The sequence below is a fragment of the Nilaparvata lugens genome, chromosome 4 (genome assembly GCF_014356525.2).
Source record: "Nilaparvata lugens isolate BPH chromosome 4, ASM1435652v1, whole genome shotgun sequence".
Lineage (NCBI taxonomy): Eukaryota > Metazoa > Arthropoda > Insecta > Hemiptera > Delphacidae > Nilaparvata > Nilaparvata lugens.
The window spans coordinates 75023202-75049525 of NC_052507.1; the positions used below are offsets into that span (position 1 = coordinate 75023202).

At 39.3% G+C, this 26324-nt stretch overlaps 2 protein-coding genes across 2 annotated transcripts in view; one reads left to right on the forward strand and one right to left on the reverse strand.

Annotated features, from left to right (window-relative positions):
* The first annotated feature begins 335 nt into the window (after positions 1-335).
* The window catches only part of LOC111056104 (ionotropic receptor 25a), a 56283-nt gene continuing 30294 nt past the window's right edge, over positions 336-26324 (forward strand). Inside the window, 5 exon segments of the mRNA XM_039427103.1 lie at positions 336-472; positions 12033-12071; positions 12849-13062; positions 14542-14697; positions 23949-24108. Coding sequence (XP_039283037.1) covers positions 12972-13062; positions 14542-14697; positions 23949-24108 — 407 coding nt within the window. The 5' untranslated portion in view covers positions 336-472; positions 12033-12071; positions 12849-12971.
* Positions 9576-12087, reverse strand: LOC111056206 (oxysterol-binding protein 2). Its single transcript, XM_022343543.2, has one exon. It carries the CDS (start codon positions 12085-12087, stop codon positions 10030-10032), a length of 2058 nt encoding a protein of 685 aa, XP_022199235.2. The 3' UTR covers positions 9576-10029.

A 26324-nucleotide genomic window follows, 5' to 3' on the forward strand; every position in this document is an offset into this window, starting at 1 on the left:
ATTTCTGGTGTTATTTTTGAAAGTGTTAGTGAAAAGAAAGAACTGTTGCAATTGGTAGCGAACAAGGTGCATATGCATTACTGTCTCAGGATTAATCAGGCTTTAATCCCTGCGACATCCGTTGACAATAATCGGAAAGTAACTGGAGTGTTTACTGAAAGACAATTGAAGCATCGGGGACTGGAAATTGTTGTTGTATGGCAAGGAGTGCGAGGGTTCGGATTTACTTTGTTGTGCAGCAAAAATGAAAATATTTTGCAAGCCCAAGCTACTTTGGACTCAATAATAATGCAGCTTGAAAGCCTCTTGAAGTTCTTATCAGATCCTGCTGTGGCAATTAAGCTTGTTGAAACTATCTCCTTAGTTGCAAACAATTTCATCCCTGGAGGCCAGTTGATATTCGCCAACGGGAAAATGATCAAATCGCTAGTCAAGAAACTTGAAGTGGATCTTTATGCTAAATGAACATCATGTAAGTAGCCTAAGCTGATCTCATATATTTTAGAGAAAACTGAAAGTATTCATGGATGAAAGAAAATAATTTAAAAATTTATTCAGACTAATTCGAATTTATTATATTGGACATTAATATCAAAGATTTTAGAAAACGATGGTCAAATTTTACAATTTTATATTAGTTTTTAGTGAGATTTTTATATGTCTTATAATTTATAATGTGATATAAAAGTGATTAAATCATAATCATTTTTCAAAAATTACTGATTTTGTGATTGTGTCATATATTACATCTTTATAATATTTCTACATCTCTAGTTTCAACAGCAGATCCCATTTAATGATGATACTCATTCTCCTCCCCCTCCCCTTCACCCTACTAATTCTCCACCCCCTCTTCCTACTCCTTATCACCCTCTCTTCCTACTCCTCAAGAAGTAATAATAAACGTTTTAAACGGAAATTCTCCATTTGAGTAATTTTATAAATCAGTTTTATGTTTTCTGAAATCGATTAAGGCTCGCACAGCGCGCGGCTAAAAAAAAGCATTATACTAGTGATATTTTTCAAAGTTTTCTGATTTGGATACTAAAGTTATAAAAATGGTAACGATCTCTCATGAAGCATTTTCCCCCGATTATTGGCTTGAGATGAGCGCCTGAAGTTTAAATTTTTGTAACATAATTTCAAATTTGATAAAAGCAGAAAATCCTGAAATTTTGAGGGTAAATTCCTCATGGTATTGTTGAAATTAATATCATAGAATATCATTTCTAATAAAATATTTTTGTCAAAGTTAGGTTAGTGCCACACGAGCGCACAAAGTGCGTCCGTTGCAACTTACTTTTTGACGTCCGTTGTAGAAATATATAGAAGTGAATTGGTGACAACACACGAGGTAGGTGCGTACCAAGTACCGGACGGTGATTTTTGAAATGCGCAGAAATGCTACAACGCACGTCGAGACATGCAAAAGTTATTGCTTCGTCTGGTTCAATTGCGTAAAGCCAACTGACGTTGACGCACCACACTCAACGCTCGTGTGGTGTCATTGGCGACGGCCGCAAAAAGTAAGTTGCAACGGACGCACTTTGTGCGCTCGTGTTGCCCTAGCCTTATAGGTACTACTTTTCTATAAATCTAATAAATTTCTCAAAAATTGATATTTTGAGTATTTTTTGTTTCATTCAATTAACACCATGAAGATTTATCATCATTTATAAATATATTTCAGCTTAGAAAAGTTTTTTTGATAACTTGATAATGCAAAAACGTTTTTTGTGAAGTTTCTTTCTGAAGTTATTATTTTTAAAACTGACTGACTCATCTCACTTATTCTGACTCCTCTCAATTGAAAGCCCACCTCTATCACATTCTTGAGGCAAACGCACGCAGCAACAGACAGAAGGAGAAAAAACAAACAAACTTCATGCAGACTTAATCAAACATATTATGCAGACATACGGACGTTTGCAAAATTCGAACACTAAAAAAATCTGGTGTGTGGTGCACTCACACAACTTTCCTTGCCGTTATGAGAATTGATCATCAGACGCTAGTGTTCCCGCGCATCTCAAGTCTACTATTCCAAGATCTGAGCCAGCTGGTGACAGGACAATAACGCTGGAGACACATGAGGTCTTCTATCTCTTCATAGTGAATGATTTAATAGAATCAACAGTTTGCAATTGAATAATCACATTTTCTCGAATTTAGAGCTTATTACTTTCCTTGTCCCATTATCATAGGTAAGGAAAGTATTGCTAAGTACCCCAATTTCTAAATTTCTATACGTTTCAAGGTCCCCTGAGTCAAAAAAGTGGTTTTTGGGTATTGAAATGCTACTGGACATTGATTGTAGAGATTTTCATGCTCAATCTTTTCCACTTGAATTTTTTGTTTAAATTGTATCTGAAGCCTGATAATTGGGAATCTCAAATAAAACTTTCCATAGATGGGGCGGAGCTCCTGAATTTTTGACAGATATAGGACTTGTGGCAGTTGATAGAGCTTATCAATGACTATTTTAGGTATAAATTTCATCAAAATCGTTGGAGCCGTTTTCGATAAAATCGTGAAAAACCCTGTTTTTGACAACATTTTTGCCATTTTAGCCGCCATCTTGAATTGCATTTGATCGAAATTGTTTGTGTCGGATCCTCATAGTGTAAGGACCTCAAGTTCCTAATTTCAAGACATTCCGTTAATTGGGAGATGAGATATCGTGTACACAGACGCACATACACTCACACACCACACACACACACACACACCACACACACACACACACACACACACACACACACACACACATATATATATATATATAATATATATATATACCAACGACCGTTGGATTTGAAACTGTACCACGCACTACTCGGTTGAGGAAGGGAACTCAGTTCTCGAAAATTTCCGTTTCTAATGTAAGTTTTTAAGTGTTTTCAATCTATGTATGTCTTGTGTCTCCTGTTTTAATTTATATTACAAACTTTAAAGTGTCTTCTGTTATGTGATATATGACACGACCGTTGGATTCCAAACTACAGTCTGCTCGGTTGAGAAAGGAGACTCAGTCTCCTAAAATTTCCCCCCATTTCTAATGTAAGTTTTTAAGTGTTTTCAATATATTTATATCGTGTCTCCTGTTTTAATTTATATATATATATATATAGGGATTCAAAACTGCAGTCTTCTCGGTTGAGAAAGGAGACACAGTCTCCGAAAATTTCCCTATTTCCATGTTTCCTGTTTATCTCTCTCTCTCTCTCTCTCTCTCTCTCTCTCTCTCTCTATATATATATATATATATATATAATATATATATATATTATATATATATATATATATATATATCAATAACCAAAACTCACTTTTTGGACTCAGGGGACCTTGAAACGTATAGAAATTTAGAAATTGGGGTACCTTAATTTTTTTCGGAAAGCAATACTTTCCTTACCTATGGTAATAGGGCAAGGAGAGTAACACTATTCAGTAATTTATTCAGTTTTCTCCAACCATGACCAGCACTTGCTGGATAGATTGCGTCATTAGGTCAAACTTTATTTATAGAAACACAGGAGGGTTTTTGTCTGTCTGCTGCGTTGTGCGTTTGTCTTTATCGTTATAAAATGACATTTGCTTGATTAAAGAGCATAGAATACAATAATAATAGTTATTTATGAGCCGAGAGGAGATCCCAATAAGGCCACTTTCTCACAGTTTAGTATTAGTAATTAGCGTAATTAAATTGATCACTTAACCACTTGAAATTTATTTAATCAATTAAAATTTCAAAGATGAACTCAGAATGCCATATAGGCCTATAGAATTTGTTTTTATTAATTTAATAATTTTTTATTCTTATACAGTAGTTGAAGAAATATCAAAAAATACATTTCAACAGATTTGGTTGAAACAATTTAACATTTATTCACTTTTTTCAATTTCAGCTACAAATAGAAAATTTTATAGGTAGCCCAAAAATCCACATATTTGAGAATTTTCATTGTGTTCTTTTAGAATCTTAAAGAAACCATAGAGAACCATGAAGTAATTTTCTATCTAGAACTCGTTAGAGATTGAAAGGTAATTCTTTTTCCATTATTAATTGCCCACTCAAGATTGCTGAGCTCTGCCGCAAAGGATACGAAAGAAATACTGTATCCATTATTTAATCAATAATGTTTGATTTTTGTTTAGCAAACATTTCAATCAACAGTTCATCAATGATTCAAAGACTCAATGTTTGCTTCTCGGTTCCTATAGCGACTAAATTTGATAGCTGAGGTAATGGGGTGTATTCTGCTCATATAGAGGCATTTTTAAGTAGTTTTCCGCCCTGCTAGTTCGATCATATTGTTGAGCCACTCTACAATCAAAGTAAATCGCATCCAATGTAGTGAAATCTATTTCAAAGTGGGTAAGACAAATTTCGGAAAATTCTTCATGCTCTCATTGATCTGTTTTTTATTTCAAATCATATTTGAAATGTATATTTGTATCAAATAATTTATTTCAAATAGGCCTACCTAATATCTAAGTAAGTACTTGATGAAACAAAAATTTATTTTTTTCCGAACTCATTTTCAAACCTTAATATTATAAAAAAATCAATAAATGTGTAATGTTGAGCATAAGTTTTTGCTTGATTGCAGAATACCTTCACCTACTATCAGTTCAAATTATATAAATTAGATAAATTTTCATGTAAGTACAGTAGGTGAATCGAAGCAAAAAATTCCAATTGTAGCCTACAATCTATCTTCAAATAAGTAGCTATGAGACATGCTTTTTGAATTGCTATACTCTCAAGGACATTATAAAGTATAAATAAATGTTTTAAAACTTTTACTGTTTGATGTGAATATATAAGTGTGCTCACTTTTAAAGCCTACTCACTTTGAGTAAACCAAAACCTTGAAGAAAACTTTCTCACGCCTTTTTTTAAACGCCTGTTTTATATCAGTCTTTATAAATGTGTTAAGCTGCGTTTACACCAAAGTGATTAACAAAACGTTCATTTTTCCGTCCTTATAGATTCTATTAGATTGAACATAACTTATCATACACATGATGTACATATGTGTTTGTCAATCTCCGTTTAATCTAATAGAATCTTGAGGTGAAATGAAAAGATATTGTCAATTCCACATAGTAATTTATTTTAGTCCAAACTAGTTTTGATGTACTTGGCATCATTACGTTGTGTAGACTGAGTCTACCACTGATGATGATGCCAAGTGCATCGAAACTAGTTTGGTCTCAATATCTTTTCATTTCACTTTAATATAGAGAAATTCCACCACATCTCTGTGCCAAGTGTTAATTTTAATAGAATCTATAAGGACGGAAAAATAAACATTTTATTAATAACTATGTTGTAAATGCAGCTTAAGACATGAACTAGCTGTAGTTTTTTTTTTTTTTAAGATTACGTCCTAAAGACTCCAGTCATGGAGTATAAGACAAGTCATGTTATTACATAATAATTCTAACACTAAGTAGTTCAACCTAGTTTAGGTTTGAAAGGAATTCTTGTACACTATAAAAAGCTCTATCAACTAAATATTTTTTAATTTGTTTTTTGAAAATCTTCAAATCATCATTACTTTTCAAGATTTGAGGTAGCTTGTTATAAAATTTCCTACCAATATAATCTGGTTTTTGTTCAAATAACCTACTATTGTGACCCATTATATGATAATCTGCTCTGTTTCGCGTATTATACTCATGAACATCTGAATTCTGGATCATACCACTCGTTTTCACATGCATTACAACTTCATATACATACAAAGATGGCACAGTTAATAGACCAAGCTTTTTAAATAAAGGCCTACAAGAGTCTAACCTATCCACTTTCTCTATACATCTGAGTGCCTTCTTTTGAATCTTAAACACCCTGTCCATATTTTGTTGAGATGAATTACCCCATACTAAAATAGCATACCTAATATGAGATAGTATAAGTCCATGGTAAGCAGTTAACAGTAGTTTTTTATCATTCAGCCTAGCAAGCTGCCGCAGGACAAATACCCCAGATGATATCTTATTACATATCCTCTCAATGTAAGGATGCCATGTTAATTTCCTGTCCAATAAAATTCCCAAGAATGCTACTTTCTCTTCTTGTCTAATTCATTTTCCTCTACAAACACATTTATTTCTCTATCCTCTACTGAATTATATTTACTTTTGAATTGTAGGAATTGACATTTCTTACTATTTATTGTTAATTGCCTTTGCTTCAAGAATGGACAATTGACTGTACTCCAGTAAAAGCATTTATTTCTAGACTATCTAATAAATAATTGTTGAAGATAAGCGATGTGTCATCAGCAAACAACAGAGCTCTGTGATCTTTTAACTCTTTTGGTAATTGGTTCACATACAACAGAAACAGTAAGGGACCCAGAATTGAGCCTTGAGGTACTCCAGCCTGGACCTCCAGTTTTTGAGATTTAATTTTTACTATTTCATTCCCATCCACCTTGGTAAGCTCAACACACTGGTTTCTACCTATGAGATATGATTCAAACCATTTTAGTTCTATACCATTCACACCTACAGTTTTTAGTATTTCCAATAATATTCTATGGTTCACACAATCAAAAGCTTTGGATAAATCAAGAAATATTGCGGCTGCCTTCTCACCTGAATCTATTATATCTATTAGCCTTTCAACAAGGGATATAATTGCAGTCTTAGTAGATTTCCCTTTCTGGAACCCATGCTGTTCATCACATATGAAATTAATTTCTTCCAGGTGCATCAATAGCCTATTTAAAACTACTCTTTCAAAAATTTTACTTATTACATTTAGAATACTAATGGGTCTATAATTTTCAACTCTTTCAGAATCACCGCTCTTGAAAATTGGCAAAATTTTTCCTTGTTTCAGATCATCAGGGAAAATACCCTGCTCTAGTGAAGTATTAAGGAGATGCAATAAAGGGTCCAGTAATTCATTTTCACATTCTTTTAAAATTTTGCTTGAGACCCCATCCAATCCTACTGTTTTTTTGTTATTCAAATTTTTTATTATTCTTGACAACTCATCTCTTGATAATGGATGAAATTTAAATACCTTTTCAATTGGCTCAGAATTTAATGTAGTTGTATTATAAGTATTAGTGTTCAGTGACTTTTGGAGATTATATGCAACCTGTTGATAATACTTATTGAAAAAGTTACAAATGTCTATACTATCATCCATATAATTTCCATGCTCATCGATTATCCTAGGGACATTAGTAACTGTATCTTTTTGAGCTGCTCTCCTATTTCTATTAATTACCTCCCAAACAGCAGAGTTAAAATTGGTACTAGTTGTTAATATTTCAGCTGTTTTCTTACACTTAGCTTTCCTCACTTCTTTTGCATAGTTTTTCTTTAGACATTTGTATTTGACTTCACTCGGAACATCCCTCACTAATTTAAATTCCTCATAAGCTTCCCTAACAATATTTTTGAGTAAGAATATCTTCAGTTATCCATTCATCTACTTTGTTTAATTTACTTTTTACTTTGACTTTTTTATTGGACAGCATACACTAATGTGAAATCTTAGAGTATCAATGAATTGCTTATATTTGTAATTTAGGTTACAACTGTTATAAACACTACTCCAATTTTCTTGAAGCAGTTCCTGCTTCAAACAATTTATATTTCCTAGCTCATATTGCTGAATTTCTTTCACAAAAGTTTTTTTTCTGCTTGGATTCTGGCCCTGCAACTTAACATCTAAAATTGATAGTTATGATCTGATAGATCTGAGCTACCTAACCTGACATTACAACCTTCTATATTTGTGAGGATATTATCAATAATTGTCTGTGAAGTTCGAGTTACTCTTGTATATTCGTGGACCTTAATTTCTAAATTATTCATATTAATAATATCTCTAATATCCTCTGTCATTTTATCCTACCTGGCAAAATCGGTATTGAAATCTCCTACTACTATAACATTTGTGAAACGAGCGGTTGTAATTTCCAAAAGTGTATGGAGCAGCTCACAAAATTTTTGCCAGTCTCCATTTGGTGACCTATAGATACCTAACACTGCTACCTCAAATCGATCATCAATTTTTAACCTTAGTCCCGTCACCTCTAAATCCATCTCAACAGAAAATCTCTTAACAAAATCCAGTTCATAAGTTGGGTATGTTTAGCATTGCTAGTGAATATACATACACCACCACTTCTATGAGCTATTCTACAAAATTCTGATTTCAGTGAATAGCCTGGAATCCTAACTTGATTTATTTCCTTTATTTTTAAGCCATGCTCTGTGAAAATAACAATGTCAGGATCCTCCTGTTTAAGAAATACTTCTAATCTGTCAATTTTGTTGCGAAGATACTGAATATTTTGATGATAAATACTAAAAACCTTACCATCTTGTGCTACTCTATCTCTAGCATTTGTAGCTATTTCCCTTTCCCTGTTTTGAGCCAATTTACTAAAAAATCGTTATTTGTTTTTTTGACTATTTTTAAACCAGAGGATTGCAAACGGCTTTCAATCAGCTCTGCCAATCTATTACAAAAGATTACTTTGCCAGATCGATTTAGATGCAACCCATGATTAGTGAAGTTATGTCTTTTCAGCCTTTCATTTAGAAAACAAATCCCCAGTTGTTTAGAATTCTTATTTTTTAGGCTGTTGATTGTATTATGGATTGATAGTGATAGTATAGATAGACTATTATATACATATGTATAATAGTTTGTGGCCAAGTTTTATACATTTGAGAGATGAGATTTGTAAGAGAGATTCATTTATGAATCAACAAGTTCTGTAAAAAATGTAAGTTTCAAGTTAAAACAGCTTAACAATGTCATTGATGATCAGTCCTATACCCTTTCAGTCAGAAGCTTTTTTATTTTCTATTAAATAATGTTATTTCAATTTTCTACTTACAGGTCAGGTACCTCCATGAAAATTTCCCACTTTCTCTACTCACAGAAAGAAATAACTTTGTTTTAGAAAATACTATATAGGTTTTTGCTTAAGTTTACTTGGCCGGTTACAGAAGAGCCTGTTAAATTTTAAACGTGATTAAATTCTACGAGAACCAGTCAGAGAAGCCTTCTCTGATTGGTTCTCGTGGCATTTAATCATGATTAAAATTCAACAGGCTTTTGTGCAACCATCACCTAGTTTTCAATAAATATATAGTTCTAATGATGAAACACTAGAATATTGTCTAAAAATATTAGGAATCTATTGAAAAATTATATGCGTGTTACATCACCTATGTGAAGATGGTGTCATCTTCAGTGTGTTAAAACACCATAGGTGTTGAAACATAAATGTAATTTTTCAATAAATTCGTGATATTTTTAGACAATATTCTAGTGTTTCATCATGCATAGATATTACATCTCACCAAAAACAGTATCTGAAGTCAAATATAGTATTTTTTTATAAAATAGAATTATAGTACCCTTTAAAATTAATAAAATAATAAAACAAGAATACAAATTGTATTTATGTAGCTATGTTACAATTTGTATTCTTGTTTTATTATTTTATTAATTTTAAAGGGTACTATAATTCTATTTTATAAATACAAGAAAATAGCCCTGAATTCATACATTTTATCACATATAGTCATTTACTCAGTACTTTTAGTTCACTCTGTATCTTGTTTGATAATGCAAAACAGCTATTGAAGCTCATTTCTGTGAGTTGTAAAATTAAATTTCAAAGTTGTGATGTACATTTTAATCTGACTTTATTCTATGAAGTGATCAATAATTATTATTTTTTCTAATTAAATATATCAGAGTTGTTATGTACATAATTTGATTCTATGAAGTGGTACGGTACATCAATTTATTGATATTTTTTCACATTGTTTTCTTTAACAGTGCTGAATATAATTATTAGGTCACATATAGTTAGGTCAAATTCTTTACCCCGTATACTTTTAGTTCACTCCGTATTTTGTTTGATATTGTATCTCATTTCAGTGATATTTCAGAATTGTGATGTACATTTGAATCTGACTGTATTGTATGAAGTGATAAATTATTATTTCTATTCATTTTTCCACTTTGTGTTCTCACACAGTGCTGAATATATTAGGACACATACTCCAGTCTTGTTTCTGTTTGGCCTCCCAGTATCCGTTCTGGTAAACATACATGGACTCACGAGTATGCGCATTGTATTCCTGTTTAAACCAAACTGGCTGATGACCGTTAATACTATGAGCTACTGCCTGGGATGCTTCACTGTCCGCCGAACTGTTTCGTGTCCTGCGGTCCCTCTGCTTCTGTTCGAGGAGCCCTTTGACGACGTTGGCCTCGTCCCAGTTGCCCTCCTCCATGAGCCTCTGATCGGGACGTCGCCGCGAGTCAGTCGGTGCAACATCGTCGTCCATTTCGTTCAGCTGACGCGCGAACAGCGTGAAGTTGTACTGTCTCTCACTGTTGGCTGGCAAGGGTGTACACTCCCATACCACACTCTTCCTCTCTGTCTTATATACTGGTTTCTCAGTTGTACCTTCAACACCAATCACCGCGCCGATCTCCACATACTTGTCCCAAACACCATCTACCAACCACTTCACCTCCCCTGATGTGTTTCTCACCGTCCCAAACACCCTGTTTTTACAATCACGGCCACCAAAATATCCCCCATTCGGCAAGAAGCTGATACGACACTTAGCGCCGTTTGTGTGATCAATCACATCTACCTCCCCATTCTGTTCCACATAAATCTTCCCAATCACAATATTATGTATAGTTGTGTTCACCTTCTTCCATGTGTAACGATGGCCGTTGTGTTTATTGAATTCTAGATGTACTGACCCTCTAGGTTCAGCGGTTAGGTAGCGTCCTCTGAACCGTGTAACAACCGAGAACTCTTCCCAGCAAGACCATTCCCGGCCCTTGCAATGTAGTGCTGATATGGGAGGGTGATGGGAGACTTGTTCCGCTATCACACGCCACCCATAATCGTCTTTGGTACGGTCCCATTCGAAAGTTTCTCCCAGGAGTGGATTAAATGGTTTTGCTGTACGGTTTGCATTAGTAGAATACCCGGACACGTAGAACGCTGCCACGTAAGCTAGCTGCTCTAACGCATCGCTACACTCGGCAGCGCGGTCTAGAATTTGAGAATACTCCAAACACTCGACCAGTCTTTGCAGTGCGGAAATCGGCTCTGAAAAGTTGACAGGCAACGGTATTCGTGACAGATCTTTCCCTATACTGTTTTTCATCACACTCCACATGTTCAACGTGGAGTTTTGAGGCCGCTCGGGAATGCTTGACCTGCGTTGTCTCCTCCCACTTGCTCCGGCTCCACCATTTGTTCTAGTGATTACTGGAAACACAAGGATGTATTGGTTATAAGCTTCAAGAGCTCTACTTTTCATATCATCTTGCTTCTCATCCTTTACTCGACACAAACTGTTCACATGATCCACAGAACTGTAATCCTCATATCCTTTAGAGGTTTCGTTGATTGTGTTGAAAAATGTTGCACCCAAATTAAGATGTCCTTTTAACAATTCTCTTGAATTAATAGTCACATGACGCAGAGATCTGTGATCTTCAAAACCTTCACAGGCTTTGTTGATTGTGTTAAATGACGTTGCACCCAAATTAAGATGTCCTTTCAACAATAATTCTTTTGAGTCTGTCAGCCTCTTCAAACTCTTCGACTCATTTATTTCGGTTAAAAAATACAGTTTTGCTGCATCTTCAACTACCACATCCTGCGATGACACCTTATCCAAACTTTTTTCAAGTTCATCTCTAATTTTCTGTTCTCTCTGTAGATCTTCAACTAATGTAACAACTTGCTGCTCAATCAACTCAATAAATCTACCACTTGTAGAAATCAATTGAACAGCTATACTTTTATAATCATTAGCAAATTTTTTCACAATTTCCAAGTCATGAACCGATATAGCCGCCTTTTCAGTGGCATTAATTAAATAAATTTTCAACTCATCGTGTAAGGTCAGGAGTGATTCAAGTTTTGAATTTATACTGTTGATACATTCTTGTACATCATTTGGGATATTTGTGTGATCTGCGATGTTTTTATCTTTAGTTTCAGAAATATTATCGTTTCCTTTTCTAGGAAAATGTGGTGAGTTATTCGACATATTGTTTATCCATTATAGATTAGTGTATAAATAAGAATCATTAATTTAGAATTTAGAATCATCCATTAGTTGACCGAAAAATAGGTCAAATAATGATACCACTGGAGAAACTATCGATTAAAATAACCTCCTTACATCTGTAGGGTGATTGTTTATTGCAATAAATTTCTTAATACCTTAGCGTAACAGCAATCCCAAAAGTGCATCTTAAAAGTTGATGTGTTGCCTTCAAATTTTGATAAAAACCACGACTACAATATTTTTCTTGATCGAATAAATATTGTGTAATAATGTAATGTTTTGAAAATAAATTTTGCGGTTATGAAAACTGTTTACAAAGTCGAAAAACTTTAAACATACGAATACTTTGGGAGGTGTAAAACATATGACACTTGTAACTAATAACTAAGGCCTACTCTTGATAGCATATTTCCACTTGAAATAATCACATATTGAGTACCTATAGTCATTATTCTAATCAAGGTATCTAGAATACATGTATTCTAGGTACATTGTGATTCTAATCACGGTATATAGAAAAAGAATTTTTATCTAAATATATAATTTTCATCCAAATTTTCATCTAAATACCGTGATTCTAATCACAATTATTGATTTTACAATACGGTATTCTTAAAACAATCATATTTTTCTCTTTTTTCCATTTGCTTTTTCGATTCTAGCCAATTATTTATAGAATACCGTATAATATATCCCATTTGATTTTTTGAAATGTTCTGAAAATATAAAAAATGTTTCAGGTTGCAGTAAATATAATTTTAAATTTCTTGCAATGGAAGAAAAGATGATTGCTTTAATAAAAAAGACGATAAGTAATCTATAACAATATAAAAGATAGAAACTACTACTTTACATCAGATGAAATGGCAAGATTACTTCGCATTATTGCATCAATCTTACTTTCTCTCACCTTTCAAACGAGCAGTGGACAGGTAGTCCAAACCATCAATTTGAGTGAGTATCATAAAATGTATTATATATTATGTAAGGGTAGTTTTATGTCATAATCAACATTACGGTAGTTAAATTCCCATAATTGGTTGGATAATATGTTGTGAAATGTTATGTAAAAATTGATTTTTGGAGTTTAATACAACTGCTGGTTTCTATATAGACTTTGTAATCCAAAGGCCCGGGTTCGAATCCCAGCCCGGGCAAGATATTTTTCTCGGGCCACTCCCGTGTTTCGGATGGACACGTTAAGCCGTCGGTCCCGGCTGCCTAAAAAGCAGTCGTTAGGTCATGTCAGAGGCCCTGAAATTGATCAGTTGCGACCTGAAAACTCTGACAACAGACCTGAGCCAGCCAGGTCACACGATATTATTATTATTATTATATAGACTACTCAATTGCTATTGAGATATTCCAAAGAATGTATTCAATTCGTCTGTAGATTTTATGGAGTATGCCAATCCTATACTATTAAACGATCAATTTCTGTTTATATGTTTATTATATTTTTATATATAGCCTATGTATGTGACCGGATCTCGAAAACGGCTCTAACGATTCTCACGAAATTTAGAACAAAGTAGGTTTATGATATGAAGATTCGATTGCACTAGGTCTCAACCCTGGGATAACTCGCTGTAGGACATTAAAAGGATAAATACGTCCTTGGAAAATCAGCTGGAAATTTTGTCGTCTGCCGATACCGTAATGGAAATGAGTGAGCGAGTGCATGATGTGTGGGTTATTCCTCATCTGATCTCACGAAAAGAATAATTCAGCAAGAAAAATTATTTTTGTTTATTTCTCTTTTTTTATAAAACATGTTTACTTCAGAAAGTCCAAAATAGTAACTAGATGCTGTTAGTGTAGAATAATAGTTCATAGTATATTAACAAATATTGTAGCAAATAATATAGTATATCTATTTGTAATTGATGATGTGTTTGTTTTTTCAAGTGGGAATAAATTGTTATTTTGATGAGTGATAGTAGCTTAACCTATATTTTGATTTGGACTTCAGTATAAATTTGAAAAGGGACAGTTTTGGGCAAAAGCCTGTTTTGTCTCGTCATATAATTGTGAATAATTGTACGACTGAGAAAATGAATAAATAAAATATTAACTATAAATTCAATCTTTCGTTACATATTTCCTATGCTTTTACACTCCAGAGCGGAGCTCGGTCCCCCGATGTTTATAATATCACAATAACTATTGGCTAAATGATGTTTTAGTGGTACCGTACCAATATGTTCTAAAATGGTCGAATCTTATACCGTACGACATTTGATTTGAAGTCTAATATTTTATTCTGGTTTAAATTGCTAATTGTAACACCGGTTTCAAGTTCATATTTAGTTATTAAGATTTTAAATTTTGAGATAAATTCATCAGCATGCAGATTAAATTTGTAACTGTGATGTACTTTGAAGTTGACAACTGCATTATTAGTCCTAATTTAATGATTTCTACTTTTTTCAGTGTTTGTAAATGAGGCTTCAGCAAATGTGGTTGCTGAAAAAGCTGTAGAAGTTGCTTTGAACTATTTCCGAAGAAATCCAAAACTCGGAATCCATGTGAATAACTTGATCAAAGTAAATATTGTGGATAGAGATGCTCACAACATTCTGGAACATTGTAAGAAAATCATTGAGTTTCAAATTTAACTTTAAATGTAATCTTAATTAAAAAAAGGGTTGAGGTTTGAGCTCAACCAAATACAATTGACTCTTTCATAAGAAAATCTCTAGTACAATTATTATTGTTTTCACTTTTTATAATTTATTTATTTACAATGCAAATGACACTGATGTAATAACATTGGAAGATAAAATAATGAGATAGTCCTCGTGCTATTTTTCTTCCAAATTAAATTTATAGTTGAAATATCTATATTAAATTAATATAATAATAATCATTATTATTAATTAATATTATTGTATTAATAATTACAATAATAATACAATAATAATACAATAAATACAATAATATTATTGTATTGTATTAATTATTAAATATTATTATTATTTGTTAATATATTAATATTACTAGTGTGAAATATCTGATTGATTCAGTTCTGACAAAAATACATTTAATACGTCACACTGAAATTACTGTATTTAAATATACTTATATTATTATATTATTTATATTAGTTTAACTGTTGTAGAAAAATTGTCTGCATTCATTTGGAAAAAAGCTAGAAGTACCGGTACAATGCATAGTGATCAATTTTTTCCATTATTTGCAAGTTAAACCAAGAATTTTCAATAGAAAACTTCCGATATCTCTTTTCAATACCTTATATCTCTTCAAGTATAAGCTATCTCTTTTCAAGTTATATAGTCGCATAAGAAATTGCGCAGTTTTAAATACGAACACGAACACAATTTTCTTTCAGTCGATGACATGAATATTTTAATATTAGTCCTAATATAATAAAACAATATGAAATATATAGAGTCAACTAAACTCTCTCCTTAGAATCCAGCTTCATTGAGTACATTTAGCAGTAGATTCATAAATATGCTAGAAAGTTAATTTTCACCTAATGATTTTCGAAGTAATAAACACAAGTCGAACTTCTCTAATCTTGTTAAGTGGAGAATTATGGGTATACATTCTAAAATATGTTTGAATATATCATATAGTATAAAGGGTCTAAAGCATTCGGTTGAGTGAGCCAGCCCCACCCACTAAATGTGCTTTTTTTAGGACAAGGGAATGAGCACATTTTTTTTAAATGCATATACTGAAAGCACATTTTTCTGTGCCACTTTAAAAAAAATTGCTTGAGTGGGTGGGGCTGAGCGTGAAGCTGGCCCTACCCACTAAATGTGCTTTTTTTAGGACAATGTTATGAGCACATTTTTTTAAGTGCATATTCCAAGAGCACATTTTTTGGTTGTATTAATTAATATGGCGGAAGGTGTGGCTCGTTCATCAATTGGGCTAGTCAGTCGGGTCGAGCGAGGGGTTTGTTACCACTGTCTGAAAAAATGGCTTTTGGTGGCCCTGAAAAGGGCCAAGTTTGTTGCTGGTGGCCCTGAAAAGGGACCAAGATTGTTGCTGGTGGCCCTAAAAGGGACCAAGGCAGGCTAGATGTTTAGTAGTTGTCGGTTCGGCACCCAACCCGCGCATCCAGAACCGCGCGCCAGTTGTTAGGCTGGGGCGCTAAGTCTTGGGGCACAGCTGGCGCAGCGGTGTACAGCCTCAGCCTCTCCTCCACCTGGCGAAGCCGACGTAGGGCCCTCCTCTTCTGGGTTCGGCGGCCGGCTCGGTTCCTCCTAGGCATCGGCTGGGTAGTAGACAAGGAAGACACCTCAGGTTGCGGTTAGTCTCGCCGTGGTTCCCTCATTGGCCTGCTCGCTGCTCTGCTCCTGGTCTCGGTAGTGGTCTCGGCTGGTAGTGGTCTCTGGTAGTGGTCTTGGCTGGTGGTCTCTTCTGGCTCTTCAGTGGAAGGCTGCTAGTGAGCAAGTGCTATCGAGGGTAGCTGAGTAGCCCCCTTTTATTCACAGTCCCCGAGTTCACCTGCGCTGCTATTGGCCGGCGGTGCTCGGCCAATAGAAAAGCAGGAACGGGTGGCGGCGACTGAGGCGCACCCTGGTGGCGGGTGGGTCAACCTCTCATTTGGTTGATGCGTGGCGTGGGGAGCAGAGCAGAGCGGCAGGCTGAAAGGTAGCGAACGCGAGGGAGGTATCAATTCCCCCCCCCCCGTTTGAGGTAGCCACGGCGAGAATTTATTGATTGCAAAAAACAAGATACAATGTTTACAAAATATACAAAAGTGCCATTGGGCGATAATTTTACAGAAGTGAGACCAGAAGGGTCTCCCCCAACAGGTGGGTTGTGGTCAATAATTACAGAAATAAGACCAGAAGGGTCTCCCCCAACAGGTGGGTTGTTATTCCAAGAGATGTTGCTGGTCGGTGGTTGGAGCCGGGCGTAGTTGAGTCTCGTACACCTTGATGGTCTCGTTGTCATGGGTGATCCAGTAGACAGCTCCTTGGTTGTGGGCGACCGTATATGGTCCCTTCCATCTGGGTGCTAGGCCCGCGTGGAATTTCTGAGCCTTGTTTGAGAGTTGATGATTCCGTGTGAGCACCTGGTCGCCGATCTGGTAACGAGGCTGTGTCTCGGCTATCGGGTCTCCCTTCCTATTGAGATAATTTTCTTGGTTCAACACGGCTTCGCGTTGGATTGCGGTTAGCGTGTGTAGACGCTGGTTAATATGGTCTTTGTGCGGTTCGAGTTGATTTTCGGGCCAGTGGCTCCATTCCCCTGGCCGTGGAAGGGTTTGGCCAAACAGGATTTGACTGGGGCTGTATCTTGTTGCCGTGTTCTGTCGATTTCGCAGGGTGAATAGCACGGATGGTAGTTGGTTCTCCCATTCTTGGTGTTGTTCTTGTAGGCGGATCCATAGTCCCTTCTTGAGTTCCTGGTTCCTTCTCTCGGTAGGGTTGGCTCGGGGGTGATAAATTGGCGTGGTGTAGTGTAAGACTCCCCATTTGAGGCAGAGTTCGTTCCATAGTTTCCCCGTAAACTGAGTGCCATTGTCGGAGAGTAGGATTTTTGGGTATCCCCATCTGGGAAACAGGTGCGTATCCATCATGCGGCCAATCGTGTTGGCGTCGCCGTGAGGCAGCGGGTAGGCTTCTATCCACCTGGAGAAAGAATCAGTGATGACCAATATGAATCGATTTCTTCGCTTGGAGAGTGGGTAGGGGCCCATCAGAAAGAGACATACGGTTTCCCATGGTCTAGTAGACCGTCGCGGTCGTTGCGTAGGTTCGTGATTCCGGTTGTACGCTTTTGAGCAGCTACACAGCAGGCAATTTTGTACGTACGCGGTTATCTGCGCCTTCATACGGGGCCAAGTGTAGTATGTAGCGATGTTTCGGTAGGTTTCGGCGTAGCCTGGATGTCCCATTAGATCATCGTCGTGATAGCGGAACAGTAGCCGGGTGCGAAAGTTGGGTGGTATGACTATTCACCAACCGTCGCGTGTCTTCTTCTCCCAGAGTCGGTTGTGTAGGCGGTAACTGGTGAGGAATACTTGATCAGTTCCCGGTTGATCCTCCAATGGTCGGGGTTCGATCTCCATCCATCGTTGCACCTGTGCGTTGATCTGGTCGTCTGTGGCCTGTGCTTTCCGAATCTCTTCTAACAGTTCAGTTTTGGTTGCAATGCTTGCTAGCGTAGCGGGTTCACTGGTGACTGGCAGGATGTCGGGAGGCATGGTTCGTTCTAGTTGTTGACTGGTCTCCTCAACTTTTTCGTTGTCGGGTTGCTGTGACAGTGTGTCGGCGAACTGATTCTCTTTACCCGGGCAGTGTTCTAGGGTGAAGTCAAATTCTTGTAGGAGCAGGGCCCATCGAGTGAGTTTGGCGCGGCTGTCCTTTGCAGTTTGTAACCAGGTAATCACCTTATTGTCGGTACGGAGTATGAATGGCCTGCCTTCCAGGTAAGGGCGATATCGCTTTATTGCCCAGACAACCGCAAGGCACTCTTGTTCGTTACTGTGATACTGTTGTTCCGTGTGGTTCAGCTTGGCACTGGCATATGCGATCACCTTACAGTCATTGTTGATTTCTTGGTATAGGACAGCCCCTATACCGACCTTGCTGGCGTCTGTCTGTAGGATGAAGGTCTTGGAGAAATCTGGTCGACAGAGTGGTTGGATGTTGGCGGTCAATGCTTGTAGGTGGCGGAAAGCTGTCTCTTCTGTTGGTGACCATTTCCATCGCGTCTTCGTGCTAAGTAGCTCAGACAGAGGCGCACAAACGTCAGCGGCGTTGGGTAAAAATTCTCGTAGCCAGCCGACTACTCCGAGAAATTCTCGCAGTTTCTTTCTGGTGGTGGGTGGTTGGGCAGAAGTCACAGCTAGGATAGCCTGCGGTTTTGCTTGGTTGCCCTCGGAGGTGATTATGTGACCGAGGTATTCAAGTTGCTTGCGGCCGATCTGGCATTTTGCTGCTGAGACAGAGAGATTGTATAGATTTAACCATTCAAACACTTTGGCTAAGTGGAGTAAGTGTTCTTCCCAGGTATCCGAGTACACAATGATGTCGTCGAGATAAGCGTAGCAGAACTTGTCGACGTATCCACTCAGTACCTTGTTCATCATGGATTGGAAGCAGCTGGGTGCATTTCATAGGCTGAAAGGCATGACCTTAAATTGTAGCTTTTCGCCGTAGGGAGTGGTGAAGGCCGTGTAAGGTCGAGACTGGGGTGCGAGTGGTACCTGCCAGTATCCCATCCGTAGGTCGAGTGAGCTGAATATTTTTGAAGTTCCCAGGCTTCGAATGACGTCCTGTAGGGTCATCTGCGGTGCCGTGGCTGGAACGGTGATGGAATTCAGCCATCGGTAATTGATGCAGAACTGTGATATGCCATCCTTCTTGGGGACAACGACGATTGGAGAGTTGTAAGGCAAATCACTGGCTTCTACCAGGTTGCATTCCTTGAGGGCGGCAACTTCGGACTCGATAATTTGCAGTTTCTCCCGTGAGTATCGGTAAGGCCGCTGGCTGCGTATTTCTGAGCTGTTGAGTTGAATTGTCATGGTGGCGGCCGTGGTGATGGAGGGTGGCATCTGCTCCATGAACAATTTTGCGTGTTGTTGCAGTAATACTGTTAACCATCGGTGCTGGTCGCTAGTAACTTGTCAACCAGGTGAGTGTCCATCTCTACTGAGACTGGTGGTTGCGCTATCCAGAAGATTGTGTCTCGCTGCGTCTTGCCGTAGATTAGCCTGTCTTGCTCAAAGTCAAGCACTGCCTTATTCTCCCAAAACCATGGTCGTCCCAAGATGATGTCTTCACGTAGGTCAGGTAGACCTAGGAAGGGAATATTTTGAATGTGCTGTTGGATCTGGAGTTCCAGATGTCCTTGTATGGCCGTTTCGCAGCTAGTGGGACGGTTGGCCAGCAGTACAGGTAGCTTCAGCGGTTGGATCCGTGTACCGTGGTCGAGGTGGGCAGCTCTCATGAAGTTGTGCGTTGCGGCTGAATCGAGTAGAGCGTGTAGTTGTTTACCCGCGAGGATGACAAGGATCCGGGGTAGAGTCTGTCCGTCTATCTGGATCACGGCTAGGTTCGGTGCTTGGCTGGGCGGAGGGCTGGTGATGTGGTTGTTGACTACTGGGGCGGCAGTGTTGGTGACCTTGTCGGTGACTGCGGCCAGGGCAGTGTTGGTGACCTGGTGGCTGACTGCGGCAGGGGCAGTGTTGGTGACCTGGTGGCTGAATGCGGCTGGGTCAGCATTGGTGACCTGGTCATCGACTGCGGCGAGGGCAGTGTTGGTGACTCCGTCCATGACAGCGACCCCGGTAGGTGGCAGGTGCGTGTGGGTCACAGTTGCATGTTCCTCCCCAGGCTGGTGGTCGATGACGCGCTCATCGTCGGCTGGTGATGCTGTCCTCTCGCGGGCCAGTAGAGGCGCGGCTGCTGGGTGCTGTGGAGAGTCTCTGTCAGCCGGGAAGAGCAAGGGGTCTTCGGTGACATTGGAAGGAGACTTAGCGACGCTAGCAGGGTCTACGGTGGCGTGACGGGTAGGCGATCGATCCGTTGTGAGTGAGACGGTCATGAGTGACGGCTGGGTGGTTGACGCGCAAGGGTGTGCCGGACGTGGTTGCTGTTGTGAGACGGTGACCCGGGTGATGACTGGTACTGGGTCATTCTTGATAGCCCGTGGAGGTGCGGCTGCTAGGTACCGTGGAGAGTCTCCGTCAGCCAAGAAGAGCGAGGGGTCTTCGGTGACGTTGGAAGGAGGCTTGGTGACGCTGGCAGGATCCATGGTGGCGTGACCAAGGAATGACTGGCTGGCCGGTTCGGTGACGGTTATCGCTTGTAGTTGGGGTGGTGACCTGCGAGGCTGGCGCTGCGGGTCTTGCACCTCATCGTTAGTGTAGTGGACTCCTACTTTCCGTGCTGGAGGGGTGGAGTCCGAGTCTCTCCAGTATCGCCGTTTCCCTGCCGTTTCTTCGTGAGTTCTGGGCAGTCGCGATGAAAATGCTTGGCCGGGCAGTAATGACACTGAGGAATCTGGTTGTAGTTGAACATCGGCGGCGGCTCTCAATGGGGTGGCCCTGTGGGTGCCATAGGTTGAGGCGGCTTATATTTTGGTCGACTGTTGAGGTCGGTTTCCAGGTCGTTGGCAATCATGATCAGCTCTTCATAGTTCGTGGGACGAGCAGCTCGAAGTAGGGTGCGAAGCTCGGAACTCAGCTGACCGATGAGCAGGGCGATCACCTCATCTTCAGCCAGGTTGGTTCCTAAGCGCTGCTGTAGTTGGAGCTTCTGACGGATGAATCACTCCACTGGCTGGTTCGGTTTGTGGGTGGTGCCATAAAATTCCGTGTGAGTGGCTGCAATTTTATGGGCTCCCGAGAAACAGGCCTGAAGTCGGTCACGGAACTGTTCCCAGGTGGTGACGAATTCTCCATAGTCTCTCCACCAGGCGGCGGCATTGTCTTGTAGTTGCGCTTTTAGAAGCATGACCCAGGTATAGCTGGGAATGTGGTGACCCTGTAGCAGCTCGGTGCACTGTCGCATGAAGGTGATGGGGTCTTCATGGAGCTTGCCACGGAAGAACGGTAGCAGGGTCGCTATGCTGGTCAGCTGGCTGAGGTTGCCGGTGTAGCTGACGGCTGGAGCCGGTAAGTTGGCCATGTTGCTGGTTGCGGTAGTGGCGTGACTAGAGGTTGACGGTGGAGCAGGCAGGTTGACGGTCAGTGCGCTGGGTTGCAGGGTGGTTGGTCGAGTGGGCTCGCTGGTGAAGGCGGGTGGCTGCGTTGCCCCGGTTTCGCTGGTGGAAGCGGGCGGCTGCGTCGTGCTGCTGTCGGTTTGACCGGTGGTCTGTGCAGGCCAGCCGGCGAATGTAGACTTGGTGTGCTGGCTGGTTGACTGCATCGAATCTTCGGTGGTCGTATCTCCACTGTCTCCGGCTCCGGTTCTAGTCGCTACCATGTTCAGGTGCTATGGGCGCCACTGGGAAATTGCCTGTTCCCAGACAGGTATTCTGAATTGAAAGATTCAGAGACACATTTTGTTGAAAGAAAATAAGTTTGAATTTTTTGTGTGAAAAATTCAAGACATACATTTAGATGAAAAATTTAAGACATACATTTAGTTGAAAATTTAGGTTGACATTTTGTTTGAAAAAAAAGTTTTGACAGTGGTAACGGGTTACTGTATCTCCATACAGTGAGTGGCCCCACGTTGGCAGGCGCCAATAATTGATATGGCGGAAGGTGTGGCTCGTTCATCAATTGGGCTAGTCAGTCGGGTCGAGCGAGGGGTTTGTTACCACTGTCTGAAAAAAATGGCTTTTGGTGGCCCTGAAAAGGGCCAAGTTTGTTGCTGGTGGCCCTGAAAAGGGACCAAGATTGTTGCTGGTGGCCCTAAAAGGGACCAAGGCAGGCTAGATGTTTAGTAGTCGTCGACTGGCACGATACCACGCCGCGCAAGGGTCCCGGGCAGGTCCGTCTGGTGCAAGAGCAGGCCGGCAGGGGCTCAAGTCAATGGTTCACAGTCTCCACTCTGGTTTACCCGGGCTACGGAGAGGGCTGACCGGGTGATCTACTAGCCAGAGGTCGTGCCGAATCTCCGCCGGGAGGACCTCCTCGACCACTTCCTCATTTAGAAGGGGCCTTTGGTCAAACCCCGGGCAGGCAGGGTCGTAGGCTTCCGCTGCACACACTCCAATGTCGGTTCGGCACCCAACCCGCGCATCCAGAACTGCGCTCTAGTTGTTAGGCTGGGGCGCTAAGTCTTGGGGCGCAGCTGGCGCGGCGGTGTACAGCCTCAGCCTCTCCTCCACCTGGCGAAGCTGACGTAGGGCCCTCCTCTTCTGGGTTCGGCGGCCGGCTCGGTTCCTCCTAGGCATCGGCTGGGTAGTAGACAAGGAAGACACCTCAGGTTGCGGTTAGTCTCGCCATGGTTCCCTCATTGGCCTGCTCGCTGCTCTGCTCCTGGTCTCGGTAGTGGTCTCGGCTGGTAGTGGTCTCTGGTAGTGGTCTCGGCTGGTGGTCTCTTCTGGCTCTTCAGTGGAAGGCTGCTAGTGAGCAAGTGCTATCGAGGGTAGCTGAGTAGCCCCCTTTTATTCACAGTCCCCGAGTTCACCTGCGCTGCTATTGGCCGGCGGTGCTCGGCCAATAGAAACGCAGGAACGGGTGGCGGCGACTGAGGCGCACCCTGGTGGCAGGTGGGTCAACCACTCATTTGGTTGATGCGTGGCATGGGGAGCAGAGCAGAGCGGCAGGCTGAAAGGTAGCGAACGCGAGGGAGGTATCATAATAAAAATGTGCTGAACTGGGTGGGCCAGCTTCACGGAGCTGGGTCTAAGACCTGATTTCAAGGCTGATGTTTGTATCAAGAATTTTATTTGCCGTAGAACCTTACAAAAAACCTTACAATAATCATAATAGAACCTCTGTCGTAAGTTATAGTTGAAACAGTTTACATTTGGATATCATGCAATTTACAAATTCATTATACTTAAATAGGCTAATAGAGGTAGTTGAAATACAGTATGTCTTTGTTTATCGGTACCAAACCAAGATTGCAATAATTTTCTCATCAACCCATGTCAGATACCTCGCATTGCAAAAACTCTTCCGTTGAGTAGAACGCTTTTGCTTTCAGCCAGTAAAGCCTACCTAAGACTACTGAATCGTATCAAAACCATGCGATTGAATAAGTTTGAAAGAATTTCTATAGCTCAATGCTCATTTGTTTCACAATACAAACAGACACTTCAATAAGAATTTTTAATGTAGGACTCTCTATTAGCCTATCACTTGAAAATAATATGTTGAGTATGTTTGTGATAATCTATTGCTCAAAATTGAGGCAATTTTCAGTTGTTGTAATGGTTTATTCTTGCAGTATGCTCAAAATACAACAACACAGTTATAAGCAACAATCCTCCAGATCTTGTGCTCGATACAACATTAAGTGGCATTCAGTCGGAAACTGTGAAGACATTCACGGCGGCTCTTGCCCTACCAACTGTGTCTGCATCCTACGGACAAGAAGGAGATATCAGGTAAATCTTATCCTATAGTCTGTTCATTGAAAGGAGAGATAAACTACAGGAGAGCTTGCGCTTTGTATAGGTAAAAAGTAATGACTCATATCCAGCTTAATTTATATTTATTTCGACTATTAATAGCTGATATGAGTAATCTATTAATTATACAGAGCGAGTCATATATATGGGAACCCTTCAATAAGTTGAAGACTGTTGTAGATATAATACTGTAACTTTCAGGATAAGTTATTGGTCAAAGAATACTCCACCTTTTGACGTACAACCAAATTTCAACTCCTCATAAGGGGTTGACTTGAGGATTGTAACTAGAATATTTCAAATGTAAACACCCATTGTGTGGTACATCTTTTTGAGGCCTTTTCAAAACAAGGATGGTGACATCAATAAAAATGTTCAATGATACTTGTATCCAAAATGGCGGCTGATTGGAGTTTCAAGTAAGAACTAAAACTTCAATCAGCAGCCATTTTTTATACAAGTATCATAGAACATTTTTATTGATATCGTCTTTCTTGTTTTTAGAAGGCCTTTAAAATGATGTACCACACAATGAGTGTTTACATTCAAAATATTTGAGTTACAACCCCTCATTTCTTTAAAAACTAAAACTTCAATCAGCCGCCATTTTGGATACAAGTATCATAGAACATTTTTATTGATGTCGTCTTTCTTGTTCTGAAAAGGCCTTTAAAATGATGTACCACACAATTGGTGTTTACATTTGAAATATTCTAGTTACAATCCCTAAGTCAGTGGAAATTCAGTTGTACATCAAAAGGTAGGTAGAGTATTTGACCAATAACTTATCCTGAAAGTTACAGTATTATATCTGCAACAGTCTCCAATTTATTGAAGAGTTCCCATACATATGAATCACTCTGTATACTCACACAAGCACAAACTCTATGTTTGTCAGCTCTTTGATGAACATACTATAGAGAGCCAATTTATTCTAAACTTACACGAAAGCTACCTAATATTGAGCTGTATTTTGTATTTGAAAAAATGTGCTGGAAATTGAAAAATTCAATGTGCAATATGTGCGCAAAGTTTCTTTGCTGCACTCAAGAAACCACCATTCCGCACTCGCCTACGGCTCGTGCGTAAACGTTTCTTCCGGTGCAGCAAAGTGGCACTTTGCGCACTAGTTGCACAAATAACTAGTGTAACTTACTGTATTAATTCACATCTTCTGACCTTTGTATAAATGAAGAAAGCATGCATGATATATAATATTATTATAACTATTATACGAAATCTTCACTTTGTTATTTATTTATTTGTTATTTACTTGTTCTTCGATACTGTTGTTGGTGATATGTGGTGATATTCATCAATAATGAAATACTGGGATGTTACCTAGAAATATCAAGAATTTATTGAATATTAGCTACAATTTTAAAGTTTTGAATTCTCACACTGTTTGTAATTTTCATATAAATTCATGATATTCCTAGACAACATTCCAGTGTCTCACTACTTAATGTGTTTGTTTGAAATAATGACTCAGTGGTAGTATTAATTCAACGTTGTATATTTATGTTTCACTCACACTTGGAAATGACTCTACTCTAAGGCCCGGTTGCACAAAAGTCGGTTAAATTTTAAACGTGATTAATTTCATGAGAACCAATCAGAGAAGACCTTTTTGAAAAGACTGCTTCGCTCAATAATGAAATACTGATATTTCATTAGCAAAGCCAGCAGTCTTTTCAAAGACGAGCAGTCTTTTGCTAATGAAATATCAGTATTTCATTATTGAGCGAAGCAGTCTTTTCAAAAAGGTCTTCTCTGATTGGTTCTCGTGAAATTATACTCTGTACAAATTAACATCATACTTGGGAGGAGCATGCGCAGCAGGGAAGGCATACAGAGGTAGGGATACAACGGCTGCGAAGTTGCCGTTCTAACCGGCCAGCATCCCTCTAATTTCTCGTGAGTATTCAAGCGCTCATTTTAAACTTACGGAGTTTCCTGTCTGGAATCCTTCAGTCGACTGACTCTAATCGACAAATTGGCAACTGCGCTTCTACCTATCACTCTATTCATCACTGTAATTGGCTGATCTCCCTCCATTTCTCTGTGCCGCGTATTCCTCCAAGCCTGAAGTTAAGTTGCACAGAGTATAATCAGGATTAAAATTTAACCGGCTTTTGTGCAACCGGCACTAAGAGAGTTCGAAACATGCTGTGTAAAAATAAACGTTGGAA

Coding starts and splice junctions, on each gene's coding strand:
- LOC111056206 (XM_022343543.2), bottom strand. CDS start 12,087: ATGTCGAATAACTCACCACATTTTCCTAGAAAAGGAAACGATAATATT.